Source organism: Chenopodium album, chromosome 11 (genome assembly GCF_948465745.1).
Source record: "Chenopodium album chromosome 11, dcCheAlbu1.1, whole genome shotgun sequence".
Taxonomy (NCBI): Eukaryota; Viridiplantae; Streptophyta; class Magnoliopsida; order Caryophyllales; family Amaranthaceae; genus Chenopodium; species Chenopodium album.
The window spans coordinates 14,449,808-14,470,289 of record NC_137844.1 but is presented as its reverse complement, the minus strand read 5'-3'; the positions used below and the strand labels follow the sequence as shown (position 1 = coordinate 14,470,289).

General features: G+C 35.0%; 1 protein-coding gene and 1 long non-coding RNA gene across 5 annotated transcripts; one reads left to right on the top strand and one right to left on the bottom strand.

Moving 5' to 3' along the window:
* Positions 1 to 3,740: 3,740 nt before the first annotated feature.
* Positions 3,741 to 8,450, bottom strand: LOC145568629 (uncharacterized). 3 transcript variants are annotated; one of them, XR_014095860.1, is made up of 6 exons: positions 8,265 to 8,450; positions 7,755 to 7,916; positions 7,021 to 7,201; positions 4,870 to 5,109; positions 4,239 to 4,301; positions 3,741 to 4,027 (listed from the first exon to the last, which is right to left on the bottom strand). It is a non-coding gene; the product is annotated as an uncharacterized LOC145568629 (long non-coding RNA). The 3 variants fall into 3 exon arrangements; XR_014095862.1 differs by lacking the exon at positions 4,239 to 4,301 and having other exon boundaries at positions 8,265 to 8,449; XR_014095861.1 differs by lacking the exons at positions 7,755 to 7,916; positions 8,265 to 8,450 and adding an exon at positions 7,318 to 7,394 and having other exon boundaries at positions 3,742 to 4,027.
* Positions 8,451 to 10,666: 2,216 nt separating this feature from the next.
* On the top strand, positions 10,667 to 16,623 carry LOC145568628 (uncharacterized). Of its 2 annotated transcripts, none has more exons than XM_081628059.1 (6): positions 10,667 to 11,067; positions 13,899 to 14,263; positions 14,342 to 14,534; positions 14,633 to 14,814; positions 15,857 to 16,110; positions 16,357 to 16,623. In XM_081628059.1, exons 2-5 carry the CDS (start codon positions 13,907 to 13,909, stop codon positions 15,857 to 15,859), a joined length of 735 nt encoding a protein of 244 aa, XP_081484185.1. In that variant the 5' UTR covers positions 10,667 to 11,067; positions 13,899 to 13,906; the 3' UTR covers positions 15,860 to 16,110; positions 16,357 to 16,623. The 2 variants fall into 2 exon arrangements, with proteins under 2 accessions (XP_081484185.1, XP_081484184.1); XM_081628058.1 differs by having other exon boundaries at positions 15,838 to 16,110.
* Positions 16,624 to 20,482: the final 3,859 nt, after the last annotated feature.

Genomic DNA, 20,482 nt, shown 5'->3' with positions numbered 1-20,482 from the left:
GACGCAAGTTTAGGACCTGCAAATTCTATGATCCTGTGACAGAGTCAAGGGGTGTAAAGCTTTTGAGTGGGTGGATCAACCAGATGGAACACCTTGGCAAATAGAGGTGATTAACAACTTGCTGCTGGACAAGAAACTGATGAAGGGAGAGCTGAATGACATGAAGAGGGAAGTTGATGATGTTAGTGGACAGAGGAGGTGCTTGCTCAATGAGATTGACAGCTTGAAGATGAAATGCAAAGCTCTTAGTTCAGACAGGAAGAAGATGAGCAAGGAGGTGCAGGCAGCAATGCAACAACAAAGAAAATGCTCACAGTACATGCTCTTGTTGTGTTTTGTTGTTTTGGTTTGGTTTTGGCTATGTATTTTAGATCTTAGGTTCATTTTGGATTGCTTAGAAACAAAAAAATCCCCAACTAATGTTGTCTTTTGTTGAATTATTATGAGTGATTGTTGGGATGACATTTCTTGTACTACTTTTGACTAAATCAATGAGAAAAGGAACTTTTGCTAGAAACATATCAAATTTCATATTACTACTTGCAACACAATGCATTTAATTGTTTTACATTGGCTGAGACAAAAGTTAAGGCACCTTTGTGCAAAATCATTATTCTACTAGCAAATATACTGTCTACTATACACATGAGTAGTTAAAAAACTAGGCGTGTCAATTACAAAATACTGATGAGTAGACAAAAGTTCATAGTTGATTGAGATCCTTGTCCTTCTTGCTTCTCATTACATGAAGCTTTGACCTGGTCTGTATTTTGACATTGGGAGGGGTAGCTGCTGGCACTCTTGTGGGCTGACTGAGGCTCTTCTTGCTCCTGGTAACAGGATGAGTTGGCAAAGGCTCTGTTCTTGTTGCAGGCTGGCTTGACACAGCAGTTGCAGGTGCAGCATTACTTGACCCAGCCTCTGCTGTTGTTGCAGGCTGATATTATGACAACTTCAGTGCAGCCTGCAATCACAGTATGACAAGAATCAAAAACCAAGGAACAAAATACACTTAAGTGGATGTTAAAATGTTAGAGACCAAAAATATACATGTCTTGCTGCTTTCTCTTCACTTTTCTTCCTCTGTTCCTTGAGCCAAGGAGTCTGCATATGTGGCCTACCACCCTTTGGGTTTGTTGCAGGTGGGTTAGGCTGTTCTAGTGCTGCTTCAGCCTTGCATGTTTTGGCAAAGTGGCCAAAACCACCACAGTTCTTGCATTGCTTCTTCACCTTTGGCTTCTTGCCCTCAGGTGCTGCAGAAGTGCCCTCCCCTGCTTCAAGCTTTCTCTTTTTTGCCTTAGGTCTTCCTGGTTGCACTTTCAGCACAGGTGGCAAAGGCTGTCTTAGCTTGACCTTTTCCTAATGCTTAGGGCCAGGCATTGGCTGGATTGGGTTCTCATATCCAGCCAAGTATGTCACCCTATAGTAATGTGGGTGCACATACAACTCAGGATCATCCCTTTTGTCCATTATGCAGGCAAATGCAAGGACACAAGGTATTCCTGTCAACTCCCATCTAAAACAAGTGCATTTTCTCTCTTGTAGATCCACTATGCACTGATCATCCTTGTATTTCACTTCAAAAATTTCATCCCTTGAAGTTGTAACCTCACATGTCTTGGCATACTTCTCCAACCCATCAAAAACCTTGTTGACAAATGGGGTTAGTAAACCTTCCCAAGACTTTGCTGCCTCCCACTTGTCATTACTCCTCTTCATCATATGTCTTCTCAGCCATTCCATTTGAGTTAGAATAGGCTTGTCTCTGGCATCTCTAATCACTGCATTATATGCCTCACACATGTTGTTTAACAACATGTTAGACTTGCAGTTTGTAGAGAAAGCATGCCTTGACCAGTGCTGGGGGTCAATGTTTGACAGCCACTGGTATGCTTCTTCATCCAAGAAATTGATACTTTCCATAGCAACCTCAAACTCAAACTGATACAAGCCACACACATGACAACCATTAAACACAACATAGACACACATGGCATACAATTTTCACAAAATAGAAACACATGCCATTATGAGCAAAAAAAAATGTAGATAAATGGGCAAAATTCACAACTATTTGGCAAAAAACCAAACTAATACAAGCCAAACACAAGATCACCTAGCATACATTCTAGTTCACCATAAAACTCACATAAAAGAAGCTAAATAGAAGCTTACCAGAGTGCTTGCCCTAGCAGCAGCCCAGAACAATTCCTTGAAAGTTGCACCATGAAATTTCAGTTTGAAATTTGACCAAATATGCCTCACACAAAATCTGAGCTCAGCTTTGGGGGCCACATCTGCAAATGCTTCTAAGATACCCTACACACAAGGCAAAACCAACAAGTTAGTGTCCTAGTTTTACAAAATAAAGCAAAGTGATGTAAACACAATATGTAGCCCACTTACTTTCTGTCTGTCAGACATAAAAGTCAAGCCATCTCCTTGCTCAAACACACAAATTGCCTTCAGCAAACTCTCTAGAAACCAGCACCAGCTGTCCTTGTTCTCTATCTCTGCAGTAGCCCAAGCAATTGGGAATATGGCATTATTGCCATCTTTTCCAACTGCAACCAAGATCTGCCCAGGGTATGCCCCTTTTAGATGGCACCCATCCACCCCAATTATTGGTCTGCAACCAGAAATGAACCCATCCCTAAGTACAGCTAAGCACACAAACATCCTCATAAAAATTGGCCTCCCAATTTGACTAATATCATCCACCACCACATTACACTCACTCCCTGGGTTCCATTTTAGCAGTGCCTTCCCATAATCCCAAACCCTTGAGTACTGTTCTACTGAAGACCCATATATTATAAGCTTTGCCTTGCTTCTAGCCAACCAAGCCTTGGATTATGTAATTTTGATCCCCAAGTCATTCAAGGCCTTGTCCTAACACACCTATGCTTCAGCCTTAGTGTCTTAATTTTCCAAGCCACTGATTTCACAAGCCTTGTTGCATAAAACTTGAACCTACACCTAACACCCTTAGTACATGTACACTGCACTATCCTACAACTCTTCTTGTTATACATACACTTGCATTTCCTTTTGCAATATGATGTCAGCCTCTTTGAATCATTGTGAAGAAGGTAATACTCATACCTATTTTCAATTGCATGTTGTCTCAAAGCTTTTCTCAATGTTTGCACATCACTGAACCTTTGACCAACTACAAATTTGATAGCCCTATCAAAGTCTGTCTCAGGGTTAAACCAAGTAACACTACCCTGATCATCATCTGAATCACCACTACAAAAAAAATGAGAATAGGCAACACACAAAATTGCAACAATTTTACAAATGTTGCCTTTTACTATAAAAGGCAACAAAACATGTTTGTTGCCTTGATCGTAAACAATGTATACTACACTACAATGCAACGGTTTAAAAAGTGTTGCTTTAGACAATGTAAGACAACAATATGTAAAATGTAGCCCTTTTTCTTAAAATAAGGCAACATTTATTTCAAATGTTGTCCAAAAATACAACAAAAAATTGTTTCCTATGCAACAATTTTATAATCGTTGTTTCAAGATATAAAAGACAATGATTGTTTCATGTGTTTCCATTGCCTTATGTAATTGATTGGAGTCTTATGGGAAAAGTGCAAATACTATAAGGTATGATGAGTCAAGTTTATTGAGAGTATTTGACTTCAGAATTTCACACAGTAACTTGAATTAACATAGCAGTGAAGTAGAATCATTCTAGACTATAAAGATGTTTGTAGCTTTCAGAAATGAATTAACACTTTGACCAACAAAAAATAGAACTTGTAGTATTATACAAAACTGCAACATATGAGTAATTTTTTTATCTTATTCACTAGCATACTGACTAAAATGACAGTATTTAGTACATCAAATACTCAAGCGCATGTCTATCCTTTTTTTTAAAAAAAAAAAAAAAGATCACAAAGAAGACTAATTCTAGTATTCTACATTGCTAGCACAACAGCTTGAAACTTTCACTTTTTCTTCATAGCACCCTTCTTTTTAGACTTCTTATAACTATTTCCACTTTCCTGTCAAGAACAAAATCAAGCATTGGTCATCTTCCCTAAAGTGCAAATAGAAATGACCGACAATGTTGTGGTGTTTCATGCACTTTCACTGAATTCTAGCGGGAAATAAAGAAGGGAGAATTTTCATGGTACTAAGATATATGACCGCAAAGCTTAAAATGTTTAGTAACATGAGCAGAGTGACATATCAGAACAATTTGGTTATAGATACCTTTCTATAATGTCTGTAGGCAATTTGACATGTCAGTTCTTGTTCTTTTTTAGTGATATACACCTAAAAAAGATTAACACAACATAATAAAGAGGTGATTGCAGTGACATTGATAATGTTCATATTGATCCAATTGCTATTAATAGACACAATTATACAACACACACAAGCTAATAACACAAATGAAAATAACTGCCAAAAAAAAAACATCACCATTGGGAAATAGCCAAATAGGAAGCAAATATAACTGTTGATGGTAATTCTATTCCTTAATCTTCAATTGTGTGAACCAGATGTAGCACAAAAAATTAGAATTTGGAACTTTGGAAGTGATCAAGTAAAACAAGGATGCTCCACATGTTGTAAGAAATGGAGTTTCAAGCAGGTTTTCTTTCAGCTACACATGATAGCTTAGCTATATTCAGAAAAATCAGTGTAACATAAATACACTTTTTCTTTCCTATCAAAATATATCTACCTTCAATTAACACTAATGATTTCATCCAGTAAGAAAACATATGCAGCAACTTAAAGTAGTCAAACAACTGAAATCATCAATAAAATGCTAATTGCTTTATCAAACAGTCAACTGTGATTAAGCAAGCACATTTCTGGCTAATTACATCCTTACCCTTTTCCATTTTACGCTAAAATCCAACGACCAGCAAATTGGCCATCAGCATGAACCCTTCTCTTGCCAGCATCTTTGGGAGTGTTGGCTGTCTGTTTAGGGTTAATCCAGTATCCACTTTCAAGTGATGTTCCTTCTAAAACCGAGTTCTTAGATTTCTTTCTTCCCTTTCTGGAGCTTTTCTCTAAAGTGACTTGTCTGCTAGTTTGCCGTTTACCACCATCCTGACCAAATTGACTCCTGATCCAAACAGCAAGGAATCATCAGACTCCAGATCTTAAAAATTTCTTTAGTGTTTAAAATACACAAATTAACAAAGAAAAGCATAGTACATGTAATCTATAGATTCCGCATTATGTGATTTCGACCCTACATCAGTAGTAGTCAATGGGAAAAAGTAAGGTAAACGACTACGGATTAATCTCTGGATCCTCAAATCATTATGGTAAAAGTTATGGTGAGATGGAGGAACAACAGATCCTGAATTTTGGTCTTGGAATATATTTTGGGTTGTTCACGCTTATTTCCTGGTCACTTGAGCACAGCTTGCGAGAACCCTGGGGCTGGTTTTGTTGATTTTACAAATTAAAAATATTCAGTATAGAATTCATCAAAAGCCGGAGTCTGTACAATAGACTTATCACTAGTACAAAAATCTTTCCACAAATCCTGCTGTTGTGAAATGTGAGGCTGCAAATATACATTTTTGCCAAGGGATTTGCTGTGACTTCCATGGTTTAGGATTCTTTCTGTTTATCGTGTTTGGAAAAATCAACCCACTAGATTCTCTGTCAATGTGTTCACAGTCTGATTCAGAATCAAGTAGCTAGTTTGAATCTTTCTCGAATACTGTATTCTTCTGGTTTATTGTTTTTTAAAAAGTTGACTATGCTAGCGTCTCTGTCATTGTGAGCATCTGATGGATTATCATAATCTAATTCGGAATCACGTAGCTAGAATCCTACTTGACTATTGTATTTTTTTATTGCTATTTGGAAGGCCAATCCCCCTAGCTTTCCTCTCAGTGCGTACTTTTGACAAATGATCAGGATCTGATTCACTACTAACTATGTATAGTTTAATCATGGTCTCACACCACTTTATCATTGTAAATCTATCTATTCTCACAGGAAAAATCTATCTAGCTTCCCCTTGATAATTTCCAAGGGGGATACTACGACATTACTGGAAATAGATTGGTTCCTTCAAACCAAATACTCTAGAAACTTACCAATCTCACTTTCACAATAACAACAATAAAAGAAATAATAATTCCCTTGAACAAACGATGTAGCATCAAGCTGAAAACAATCACACCCAAAACTATCATCATTATCTTATTTATCAAATCCAAATTCAGAAGGGAATGTGCGTGCGTGTGGAGTTTCTCAGTCCTATGATAAGTGGGAGACGTCGATAGCTGAGGCCAAGCAGTGTTGTTTGGTTTGCAGATGACGAAGGATGCAGGGGTTGATCACTTGGTGCTAGAAAGTGATTGTATGCAAGTATAAGTTTTATAAGAACAAGTCTTGCGACTCTAGTTCTTTCATCTTAGTCATAGATGATACGAGTATTTAGGATTTTTGTTCTAGTTTTTCTAGTGTTTGCTAGTCTTTTGTGAGAAGAGGAGGGAACAAAATTGCACATGAATTGGCCCACCTTCAACCATGGGAGGTTGGTCACCGTTTGTGGTGTGATGCCTTTCCGTCTCGTGTAATTGAACTTGCTTCAGTTGATTTAATGAATTAGTCTCTCCCTTTGGGGTTGTTTTGAAAAAAAATACTAGTACTAAAATTTTAGACTGACCTCGTAAGTTGTAACTGTACATAACTGTAATGAGCAAGAAATGTAACGAAATCAATAAAGGACCTCACATCCCTTGCCCCCAATTGCTGCAAAACGAAGCCAACCTCAGTCTTATCCTCTCTCTTCATCTATTTAAGAGTCGTAATATAATTTATGGTTCAGACAAACATAGTCTTGGTCATAATAGAGTATTGTGAGCTTCATAACAGGACTAACAGTGCAAGTCTGTAATTATTCTTTAAGGTTTTGCCATTAAGTTGTATGTATACCATCCTATCCAAGATCATTTTAACTCCCAGGACGATGAAAAAAATGGAATACCTTTGTATAGAAGAAGAAATTTACCTATAAAAAACTTTGATGATGGTAGTGAGTACCCAGCAAAGAACTCTTATAGGGGAGCACAATATACAGGGAGCCCGAGGTGAGGTTAACAAATGTAAAAGCGAGCATAGGGAGCAACTCTAGGATGTGATTTTCCTTCCCCATAAAGAGCTAGGTAAGCATGATCAGCAAGTCAGTGTTCCTGCAAAAACAAGTAAATAAGACTAAAAGCATAAAGAGGCAATTCATACTCCATTTTCCTTTTCTTTTTTGTTTCTATATGAAACTAGGAAGGTGGAGTGAAGAACAGTATTTTACCTACACAGCTGCATTTGCCTTTATATCCTCTCCACATTAACCCAAATAACATGGAAATGCTTATTACAAAAACAAAAATATATGTATGTCAATATTCGGCCCAAAATCTAATTGTCAAATGTTATAATTCCAAAATCTGACATGGACCTTGTAAAAATATCAATAAACTCACAAAATCCCAACGATCTTATAATATTTGTGTCTAATTGGTATATATACCATATGTCTGTGAGAATACTAATACTTACAATTGTTTAATTTTAGTTACCAACATGAGTTCACCCAAAGTAAAATTTTCTCAACTAATTCTTACTCAAAAGTCCAATTTAACAAATAATTTTGCAATCAAACAAAACCAAAATTGCTTAAGCTAGAATGCTTGATTAAGCATGACATAAATTTTACAAAGTAGCTGAAAGAATTCAGCATATTTTTACCCGAGTTGCTGCTGCGTGAAGCTTGTGACTGCCTGTGGCTGGCGACTGTCGGCTGCCAGCAGCTAGCTGCAGCTGGCGAGTTCCTGCTGGTGGCGGCTAGCTGCATCCTGTGGCTGGCGGCCAGATGCCGCCTGCTGGTGGCTCCTACGTGCTAGTTGCTGCCTGTACACACCATAATCTTAATTATCTAATTTTTCACAAAATAATCTCATGTTTCAATACAATTAAACTAGGACATACTAAGAATCAAAACAGTAATTCTGAAATTAGGAAAATCCATAACCTGATTCTTATAAAAGATAAGAAATATTCATGTATTATCACAAAAACACAATTTTAACTCATATTAAATTAGTTTCAAAAGCCAACAATTGAATATGCTACTACAATATACTCCGTATAAAATTTGCAAACCCAATACAAGTTATTCCAGAAATTCAAGATTTCAAGTTAACGAAATACCAAATTAACGAACGGAATTAGCAAGTTTAGTTGAATTGCCGGACTTACTTGTCTTTGTTTCTTCCTCGATCTACCCACTGCTATCTTAAGGTTGCACCCAGAAACGGCACCAAACTTTCTATTTTTAATTCTCCACTATCTTCAATCTACACCAACAAATTATAAGTTGATTTTTATTCGAAATCAAAATCTAAATCAAATTTGATGTTATTCTGCAGGTTGATCAATTAGGAATAGGTGAGCGTTGGGACTTGGGAGGGGACTGTAACCTAATCACCCATAATTGATCCGAATCTGAATTAGAGCCTGTTTATATTTACTGAACTGAGCTGAATTAACTGAACTGATTGGAGCTGAACTAAACTGAAATGAATATTTTATGAGAGAAGGAAATAAGAAGCGGAACTAAACTGAACTGATTGGAGCTGAACTAAACTAATTGGAGCTGAAATGAAATTAAGTAAATGTGAACAGGCCCTTAGCCCAAAGGGTAAACCGGATAGTACACCAAAAAAAAAATGGTTAACTTATAATCTATGGTGTGTCAAAACGATATTATACCCCATACTTAATTTTTAGTCCGGGCAATGCCCCGAGTCATTATATGTATATTATAAATGAGCATACATTTGTTACATTTAATTCACTTGTATTATATATTTAAATATATATTTTTCCAATCATTATTGAATATCAAATTATATTATTCAATATTTAGTTTCTAAAATTATTAATTTGCTTCGTTTGACTTCAAGTTTAATCAATCAATCATCAATAAATTAATAAATATATACTAAAAGACACACTAGCAATAACACGTGTCATTTACTGGTGTGTCCTTAGTTTATTTAAATTTTAAAAAAAAAATTAAAACAATGATAGAGAATATGGACAAATATTTTCTTCCAAAATTTAGGAAAAACTGATCTTAAAATAATATATTTACCAACTTAGATATCTAACCATATCTTTATATATAAGTTCCTATATAACTAGGGCTAGGCTTCCACACACTGCGGAACAGAGAGTAGAGCAGGTTTTAGGAGAGCACAGCAGGGTAGAGCAGAGTAGAGTAGTGCAGAGCAAAGCAGCTCTGAAGGACAGGGCCTAAAAGGTCATAGATTCGAGTATAAATGAGTCAAAGTTACCACTTTATTTCACCTAATTTGTTTGGATTAGATTAGGTCGTGTCAATTACATAACGAGCTAATTCAACATTAAATAGGCTTAAATTAGTTTGGATAACATGTATTGGTCAATGTTGAATCGGGTGGAGTTCATGCCTGTCAAACTAGAATCAGTTGAGTTCAAATTTGGTCAAATCGGCATTAGACTTATTAATATAATAAATTAATTTGACTTTCACATTAATATAAAGCTTATTAACATGATAAAACAATTTGACTTTCTCATTTGTATAAAACTTAACGGTAAAACTCACTATGTTTCTTTTTATACAATAATTTGACTTTCTCAATTGTATAAATTTATAGATTTTCGTAATAGTCAAGGTTACCTTTTAACCTACCTCGGCTTGGTTCAAATCAATTTTGAGCCGGGGCAATAACTATTGGGTCCATGCCAGGTTTGGTTTAAGTTATCAACTTCGTATTGGTGCATGTCAAATTAAAGTATTAGGTTCAAAACGGGGTTAGGTGTGTCTATTTTGCCACAATTGACTTTGGGTCTCTTTGATTACATGTTTTGTTGATTTTGATTCAATATTACATTTGTATAAAAACTTTGTTAAATATTATTACAAAACAAGACTTTATTTTTAGGGTTTTAACTTTTAGAAAGATAAACAACTCAGTGTATGGTCTGTTTACTTGGTTCCAAACCCTTCAATCTAATCTAATCCCAAAATTTTATTCTTTCTATAAACTTCAATACAATTCAATTCGATATAAAAAACAAAAACTTTTATGTAGATCCGGCTTACAATCAATATTTACATTGAATACTTTTAGGGTACTAATTAACTTTTGGCCAATTTAGGAGGGCTTTTAATTTTCTTAAATAACTTTAAACCTGGTAAGATTTTAATGTAAATAGTCAATGAAATAAGTTTTATAATGATATTATAGTTACTTTTAGTAACTAACCATTAATTTTTACCTATTTATAAAGAGTAACTTTATTATACAATATTTATTATACACCCGAGTTCTTACAAAAAAAAAATGTATACAATAATTTATTTAATGAAATTAATTTTTTTATCCCAATAATAGACTACCACCAAATAGCAAATCGCAATCCACTTTTAGCTATTTCAATTCATTCATCGAATCACATTAGATCTTTGTTTCATTGACCTTATTAATCTCACCCAATTACTCCACATTTATTTCCAATAAATAATAATAATAATAATAATAATAATAATAATAATAATAATAATAATAATAATAATAATAATCAACTCCTCAACGCCAGAGCCCAGAAACTTCTCCATATTATTTTCAATAATAATACTAAATAAAAAAAGACCATCATCCTCAACTCCTCACTCCACAACGCCTGATTCATCTCCAAAACCCGCGAAATGGTGAATTATTTTTGGCTCCAAAAAATTTCCACTATTAATCAACATTTACTCCACTTTTCAGTTGTTGATCTCACTATAAGACACACTAATCACCTTAAAATCATCATATCCCTCAATCGGTTACTCATCTCCTTCCTTTCTACTCAGGTGAAAGTTAATTAAGTGTATAGAGTATCTGTTGATTTCGTAATTAGTTAGTTGGTTTGGTCTCTACCCACACTGCTTCCTTTGCTTTTATAATTGGCTGGTTGGCGGGGTTTGATGCCGGCAAAAGTCGCCGTTGTTTTCTGAATTTCATTTGTAAGTCACCATTGCCCCTTTTATTTCTCAAGTGAATTTAATCTTTATAACTGGTTAATTTGATGTTGGATTTGATTTTAAGATGTAATATCTTCTGGGTTGTCTTAATTCTAAGCCTTCGTATTTTTTTTATGGTTTTATTTATGGGTTAGCTTTATGATTTATTGAATTACTGGGAATTTTCTAATTTCTGGTTGTTGCTTGTGGTTATTATGCTTTTGGTAAGGAGTGCCTATAGATATGACTGCAATTGGTTGATGATAAAAACAATTTTGGTGGTTTTTCTGGAAAGTTTTTGGATTTGGGTTTCAATCAGTTTTATACATATTATATGATTTGTCAATTGCTTTGAGTTGGTAGTGACAATGGAGGTGAAATTAGCTTATAAGTAGTGATCAAGTTGAACTTGTCCAGTCATATCATGTACAGGTTTTTTGATAGTATGCTTTGAACTTGATTAAACATATGATTTTTAAATGTTTCCAAGGAAGATACTTGTATATGTGCATAATACTATTTTAAGGCCAATGCAGCTTACGTGCTTGATTTATTTTTGTGTTAAATTATTGTGAAATACAAACTACTTTCTATAATCCTTATGCAGAAAGAGGGAAAAGCTATGAGTGTGATAAAATAGGAGTTAGGGAGTGCTGAATGGTAGGCGATTTGTAATTAGTAAATGGGATGATACCAAATTTCCAGAAATCATCCTATTAATCATATTATTTTGAATTTTGATGAATATTTTGGTATTTAATAAATAAAATTATAAATTTTCATAAACTAGGAAGAAAACCAAATTCTGAATTTTCTAGTTAGGTTTACTTCTCGGACTTGTCTTTGTTTCTTCCTCTACTCTCCCTTATATCTTCAATCTTATCCAATAAGTTACAGGATGATACTAACAAAAATCTACTGAGTAGTGTTACTTCCCCACTATGTTCAATTTACTCCAAGAAATTATAAGATGATATCAAAATATCAGATATATATCAGTAAATTAGATTTGATATTAAAAAAACCCAGATAATTGAATTTAGAGTGAAAATTCTATGGAGAGTTTGGAACAAAAGAAGTTCTAATGTATTCAACTTTATGCTAAACTGCTTGGGACTAGTAAAGTACTTTATGAAAGAATCGTCCCTTTATGATGTCCCTTTATGCTGACCTTTCAAAAAAAACAAGGGTATGGTTGAGATGTGTTAATTATAGCTTGAGGTCACAACTCATCCCTTTTATTAAATGATTGAACTATGTGAGGGAATTCAAGGTCTATGTTACTAAAATCTGCTTGTGAAGCATTAAAATATTTTTTTGATGGAGTACATGTGTGTCATTTGGTATAGACTGATATTTTAAGACCAAATTTGTACAATGTAAGAAAAAAATAAAGCTTGAGTCTTTTTTTATTAACTGTGGTAACAAGGGATAACTTGACAACAACAATCTCTTTTACAAAATTCCCTACAATGCAAACATAATTACTACTTTAATCACTATAAATATACTCAATCTTACAAATAAACCTAAAACTATAGGATTTTGTCACTATTTTATTAGAGAATCAGCTCTGCAACTCCAATTTCACCTAGCTCATCTCCTTCCTTGAGTGGAGAATTAATTTCATTTGTCCTATTGTGCTTTGATGCCCTGCTAGCTGCTGTTTGTGCTCCCCCTCTTGGGCCTTCTCTTTATCTGATTCCTGTTGGTGTAAACCTGTAACTGTGGTTTGGATATTGGGTCTATTACATCATTCTTCTTTCATTACCCATACTACATCACTCAATCAAGTTCTAGCATTAATTCTTCAATGATTCAAAGTAACCCAATCCATATATATAACACCTATCTTGTTTTTTGGTTGTGGAGCACCCCAAATATATTTTACCAGCACCTCCAAATTCCATACTATATGATTATGTAGAGCATTAAGCTGTCTATTGTAAACTACCTAGCTGACCAAGACACATTACATACTACTCTTTTTTTTTTTCCTTTTATTCATTGATTGTGTTTTGTTAGTCAATAGTGGATCTAGTGCTATTAGCCCCACTATATAGGTAAGTTCTGAGTTTCTTTTCTTCTTTTTGCTTCACTTATATTTCTAAATCTTGAAAGTGACTGTTTGCTAGATTGCTTATGAGAATGCTAAATCAACATCTATATGACTTGTGTACTTGTCCTATATATGACTTCATATATTTGACCTGTATTGTATTGCAGAGTATGTATTTGCTTCAAAATTTCTGAATAGAACCTGTGTTAAACTTGAATGTAGTAGCCAAATTGTGAGGAAACCTTAGTTTGATCTGTTTGTCACTAACCTGAAATTGAATGATTTGTATTGATTTTTATAATTACACAAATTGGTTGACAAAAGATATGCTTATGGATATGATCTAGACTCTTTCTAAACAAAACCTAAACGAACTGAATTTTCCACGTACGATTATGATGCCATTTAAATTAAACCGAACAAAACCTAGTTAGTGTGAATATGATAGCCCCTTTTTTCCTACTACATTTTCAGTAATTTTTTGTGTAGCATACCAGTACATACAATTCTGGTAAATAGACCATGTGTTTTACTTAGCTTAATTACCTTGTCCTAACCTTTCGTTTTATGACCTTTTAAGTTGTTTGGATCAACAACTGTTCCTGGTTTGTAGCACATTATAGTTTTAATTTAATTTATGACTATTATTAACTAGAATATATATAGTTATCCCTTTGTTATTACTTTTCATTTTGTACAAACTTGCTTTTATGACAGCTTATACATGGTTTTTTTTTTGTTCTGTTTCATTTGATTTATTTTCACATTTTAATAGCTCCAAGTATGACAAAGAAAACAACCACTAAGCTTGGAGGTATAGGAGGTTTTGGTGATCAACATCTTGAAACTCATGAACCAGGAATTACAAAATATGAGAGGCTTAGAATGAAAAGGATTAAAGAAAATATGTCAAAAATGAAAGAATTAGGTTTGAAGGAAAAGGCCATGTCACTGATGGCGACGGTACAAAATAGTAGAAGCAATTTTAGTAACCATAACATGAATAAGGATTCTGCCAAAGATGGGCTTTATAGTCCTAAGCAAGATTCTGATATGGAGCATGAGCTTGATTCCTCTAACGAAGAGTTACTTCTTCCACATTCTAAAACTAATCTCAAGTCCAAGACTATTCCATGGAAGGTGGTTGTTTCTATGCTATACAATTTATTAATTAGCATGTTTTCTCTTTACACTTGTTAATATTGGTTACATTTGTAGATTCGCAAAATGAAGGCTCTGACTCGAAAAGCAGTGACAGTAGCTTTGGCATTTCAGAAGCGTCGACAAAAAGTTCATTTGGCTTCTTCAGATGGTGGCTCATCTACTCCTAATCATACATCGCAGCAACCTGTTGAATCACTAGGATCAAAAGTCGAACACTTAAATCAAATCGAGAATGATAAAGAAAATGGCAAGCTCTCTTTCGTGTTTGTATTTTAAATTATTTAAATGCATGCATGATCAGTCATTTTTTTTAACTTTTGAATTTCTTGTCTGAATTCGGGTTAGGTGAAAAGGATAAACCTAGAAGAGGATCCACTATGTATTACGATGTTCATGGATGCAACGAAGAAGAACGCTTAGAAATTATATTAAATGACCATGGACAAACAAATATTCTACCATTGAATGTCAAGAGTCGGATCATACTAAGGAACAAGAAGAAAGAAGAACTCTGGGATTATGTCTCGGTGAGTTATTAAACTACATAAATATGATAAAATTGTTTTATTATTGCTTAAATTGTCCTATTTGGTTATTGTTACCATATTTTGCATGACATATAAGGCTGGCTCTTAACAAGAGCACCTCAAGAAAGAAAGAATAGAGAGTTGGCAAGAGCTTCTAAAGCATATAAATACCTCAATTAAGCTAGAAATGAAACTATTTTAATGTCTACAAGCTACAAGGTGGCTGCCAGCCTGCTATTGTGGATGGCTAACTGCCTGCTGCTGCTGGTGGATGACTGCATGTTGCCTTTGGTGGCTGCCTGCTGCCTTCTGGCGGGTGGGTGGGTGGTGCCTGGTGGCTGCCTGGCTTTTACTATGGCAAAAAGGTGCATATGTGGCTTTCTACGTGCTAGAGATGAAAGAGGAAAGAAGTATAGTAGTTAAGGCATATTTGCTCAAAGTTAAAATATAAAAAATTATTTAATCATGCTACAACTCATGAAATCTTGTATAGATTTCCATGTCTACCAATCTGATTTCATACGTGTCCTAAACCTATTTGCATATACATTAATCACTTATTATACCCTTCTGAGCATACACGTTTAAGCTCCCTAAACCTTATATATGTTAGGAGATAAATCTAAAAAATATTAGATTCATACAAAATTAGAGTAAGAAAATTTAAAGCATATTAAGCCAGGCGAAGAACTTTAAACGAGATCATACCTTTGCCTATCTGTGCTTGTTTTTAGAAAGAACAATGTCTATGATATATTGATATTATTTAATGATTCAACCACTCCATAGTATTATCAGTGTTAGGGGAATTTAATTATCAACTACTGTGTTTTCTAATTGTCTTATTACATTAATTTTAATCTAATTAAGTTTTCTCTGAAGTAGTCGGAACATTGTAATAGCCTTAAATAAAGTCTAAAGTTTTATAAGAATAATACTTAATATTGTAACCTTTGTTACTGATGATTGTTAGGTCTATTATCATGTTGAACTTTGGTATACCATACTTTTTCATTGTTGCAGAAACATTGTATTGTTGCAGTAATGAAGGAAGTTGAAAAGAAGCATGCTAAGGAGGTTGAAGCTATGCAAATATAATATGAGGATAAAAGACAACAAGATAAAAGGGAGATGGCAAATGGTCTTCGCTCCTTCTTTTCTCAACTTCAACAACGAAATCCTCAAATGTCTTTTGATCTAAGCATGTTTGGCTCTTTATTTTTTGATAGTCAATCCGAGAGGGATGATAATTCAACTGAAATGCTTCAACTTCATTCTTTAGCTTCTACATCCAAGGTACAAACCTTTTGATTTCTATGCTACACAAAGTAGTGGAGGTAGATATTGACTAAGGTTTGCGTGTTTTTTTTCCACTTTTTGTGGTGCATTTGAGAGATAATATGAAGTTTAATTATTCGTCTAACAAACGAAATTATCCAAGCCTTTCTAACTTGTATTTTATACATTTTTTGTAACATTATGTCATTAGTTATGCATTTACGTTGGTACAATTGAAATGTATTTATTCTATTTTTTTAATAGGGACTCAATAGTAAATATGGAAAGTGAACAAGAAGAAGATGACGAAGGCAACATGTAAGAAGAAGAATGCGACATCATTGATCAATTTGAATTTACTTTAAGTTATCCGTTGTTATTTATCGTTTGGACAAATATGTTTTTATTTAAATTATTAGCTAGACTAAAACTAGAGCCTGCAATATACTCCAAAACAAATTATTGATAAGATGTATTGGTATTGAAAACATGTTGAAATTATTGTTTGTTTTTATTTTTACTAATTTACTACTTTGGAATTATTAAGTTAAATGTTTACATCATATTTTATTGTTGAAGATGTTAATGTTAAAGATTTTTCTACTATAGGAAACTTCACAACAAGAATACAATGAATCATATTATAATATATATGATTACTTAATTACAATAGAAAAAATAGTAGATTCATTTTAGTATTTATTTATGTATAACAGTTTTTAAAACGTTGTCTTTAATACGTTTGGCAACACTTTTGTATTGTTACTAGCAAATATAACAATTGAATAGGTTGTTGCATATTATGACATAAGGTGATAGTTTTAAATTGTCTCCTTAGGTGGCAATATTTTTCATTTGTTGCCTTTGAAAAAGTGTTTCCTTAGGTATTATTTTACCTTGGCTTTTAAAATTGTTGCCTTTGAATAAAAATGTGTTGCCTTAGGAATAGACAACGGGGGCATAAACTACATCTCATATGTGTTGCCTTAGCTACAAGGCAACACTTTTTTTATATTAGGCAATGGTTTTTCACCATTCCCTTTACTTAATTTTGTTGTAGTGCACCTTCCACACTCTTTAGCTCATCAGAATCACAAGTTGCCTCCTCTTGCAAACTCACTTCAATTGACTTTAAACTCCTTTCTATGTCAAACCTTGTGTCCTCATCCTCATCATCCCTATGTTCCCCTCCCTCACCAACTCCCCTCAAACTGCCCTTCACCTCAATGTTGATATGCTCTAAATTTTTCTTCAACCACTCTTCATCATCATCAGAGTATAAGTCCTCCTCTCCCTCATCAACTTCTAACTCAAAATCACTCAAATCAGAATCAGAAAACTCTGTATCACCATCCTCATCAGTAAACACATCAGTGTCATCCCTTAAGCTCCTCACTCTTTCTTTTATTTTTCTCACTAAATCACCAAGATTTCCAGCCTCATCCCCCACCTTAGCCTTACCCTTGTCTGTAGCAGTGAGGTTACCCTTCCCTTTATGTGTATTAGCAGTCACTTTCTCAGCCCTAGGAAGCCTCTCCTCAGCCTCTCTGTCATGTATAACAATGCCCTTTAACCTAGGGTTTCTCCAAAATGGCTCTTCTTCAGTGGGCTTACTAAGTTTTAGGCTGGTTTCAATTAGTTTAGGCCCACCCAACTTCTTTTTCAGTTTCTTCCTTTGTGTAGGGGTCAGCTCATTCCAATTTATACATTTGAAGGGTGTTTTCTTAGTCCCTACAATTGGCTCATGACTGGTAACATACATCTCACATGCCCCCTCTTTGTTTACGGACTCCGGGAAACCATTCACCTCACCATCAACAAGCTCCCTTTTACCATTCACCCAAGACTTCCCATTTTGTTTATACCAGCAACTAAACCCCCTTAGGAACCTTCACATTCACATACACAAACCCATGTATAGCTGCTTGCCTCAAAAAAGTGTACATCTATCTTATTTTTTTTCCACATTTCTCATCCAATAAACCCACCCACCATCCCAAGTTAACACCCTCCTATTTTTACCAGCTAAAGAAGGTATAAAGGCACCCCCTATTGTAATTTTTAAGTTCACTGTGTCCATTCTGTAACAATTCCAACAAAAGCACACACAACAATAAACAATTTCAGTAATTAAAGTAAACAACAATAAACAATTCACCAATTACAGCAACTAAAAGCAATTCACATTGACTGTGCACTAAATTAACAGTAAACAAGTAAAGCTAACCCTAATTAACTAATTATTTAACACGTTGGCATAATTAGGGTTTATTCCCAAAAAAGCATAATTTACCCCAATTAACAACCACAAATCCAATGAAATGTACTAAAAAAGGGTTTAAAGTATCTCTTGTAGTCAGGAATCTCGATTTCTGTCAGCAAATTACCAAGCTTTTGGTCCCCTCCCCCTGTGGAAGATGACAAGAGAAGCTGATGTGTTGCAATTTTGTGGTTCCAGCTCGATTTCAACCACCCAAAGTGAATTAGTCAGTTTTTACAGAGAGAAAGAGAAAAATCAAAGGGGAGAGAAGCAGTTACAGTGAGAATCAAGAAAAATCAAAGGAGAGAGAGATGAAAATTGATGAGGAAGTGAGAAAATTGGTGAGAAATTGATTATGGAAGGTGAGAAAAGGAGGAGAGAGAGGGAAATCGTGTTTAAAAGAATTAAATTGGAGGGAAGTGACAGTTATGGTGGGCCCCACAAGCGTTTTCCGTCACCTGAGCTCAGATGAGGTGGTAAAACTGATGTTTAATTTTTTTATGAGGTGGTAAAGTAAATGTTTTTTTTTTGGAGGTGGTAAAAATCAAAAAATCCTAATTAATATTACAGTTTAATCTTGACTGAACCTTTCGGGTCACACCCAAGCAACTAACGATCCGATACGACGAATTAATTCGGAAGGAACTAATAAGTCACTCGAGTAATAAATATTTAGACGTCGGAAATCGAGTTAGGAGCGTCGAAACCGAGCATCGCAAGTCGAGTCGAATAAATAAAAGACGAGACGGTAAAATCAATAATTAATCAACAATTTACCGAAATACCCCTAACATCGGAATGCCCCGAGTAAACCGAGTGTTAGGGGCATTTGGTAAAGCAAGGTGGCTAGCATGCGCACCAAGCCGAGCCTAGGCTGGCTGGTGCATGCTAGTGCATCAATGCTAGCATGGCACGCACATTGCAGCAACTGCTATGGCTCGCCAGCGAGCTAGTAAGGCACGCACATACAAGCAGCAGCTATGACGCCCCGAGCGAGCTAGCAGGCACGCATAATAAAGCTGCTATGGCACGCCAGCAGCCCGAGAATTCGTCCTATGCGGGCAGCCCAACCAAGGGCCTTGGCGCCAGCTAGGCTGCCATGGCACCCAAGGCTGGGCGCGCCACATGGCGCAGCCTGGTTGGTGCATGTGGGAATAAGGAGCCGGTTTGGGGAAGCCTTGGGGATCAAGTATTGGTCCCCTCTACCCCCTTTCCCTTGTGGTCTTTACCTAATGTTGAGATATAAGCCTTTATTTAGCATGCTAAAAATATGAAAGGTTGAGGATTAAGGAACCTTAATTTAGTGTTACTAAATTAAATTAATGGTTCATGCATTTGCTAAATAATAGGTAGGTAGAATTGTTTCTGTAAGCCTATATATACTAATGTTTTGTTTTTTCATTTTGAACCATCCCAAAAACAAAAGAAAACATAAGGCAGAGAGAGAAAAGCTATAAGAGAATTATTAGAGAAAATTCTCGGGTGTAATTAGGGTGCATATGGTTGTGAGCTGTAATAAGTGTTGTGAACACTTGTGTATTATTTATCTTCTTTAGTAAAGTTTTGCAACATAATTAAAGATAAAAATATTGTTCATTTATTTGTATTTATATTATTATTTTTATTCCCACTAATCTGATTCTAAAGGAAATCTGCATAATATTTTCTAACAAGTGGTATCAGAGCCGAGTTGATATTCTGACGACATTCAGATAGAAATCGTCAGAAACGATCCTAAGAAGTTAGATTTGAGTGGGAGCAATGGCTGCAAACGAAGGAAAGGTAAGGCTCGAAAAATTCGATGGGGCAGAATTTGGGTTTTGGAAAATGCAGAACGAAGATTATTTATACCAGAAAAAGCTTTATGAACCTCTCTCGGAAAAAAAAGCCAGAGGGTATGAAAGATAAAGATTGGAATCTTCTAGATAGACAAGCCCTTAGAGTTATTCGGTTAACGTTATCATGCAGTGTTGCTTTTAATATAGCAAAGGAAACGACCACGGCAGGTCTAATGAAAGCTCTCTCTAGTATGTATGAGAAGCCATCAGCTTCTAATAAAGCTCATTTAATGAGGCGGTTATTCAATTTGTGGATGAAAGACGGCGAGTCAATAGCCCAACATCTTAATGA

Coding starts and splice junctions, on each gene's coding strand:
- LOC145568628 (XM_081628058.1), top strand. CDS start 13,907: ATGACAAAGAAAACAACCACTAAGCTTGGAGGTATAGGAGGTTTTGGT. Junction 14,264..14,341: donor CCAAGACTATTCCATGGAAG/GTGGTTGTTTCT, acceptor TTACATTTGTAG/ATTCGCAAAATGAAGGCTCT. Junction 14,815..15,837: donor AACTCTGGGATTATGTCTCG/GTGAGTTATTAA, acceptor TCATTGTTGCAG/AAACATTGTATTGTTGCAGT.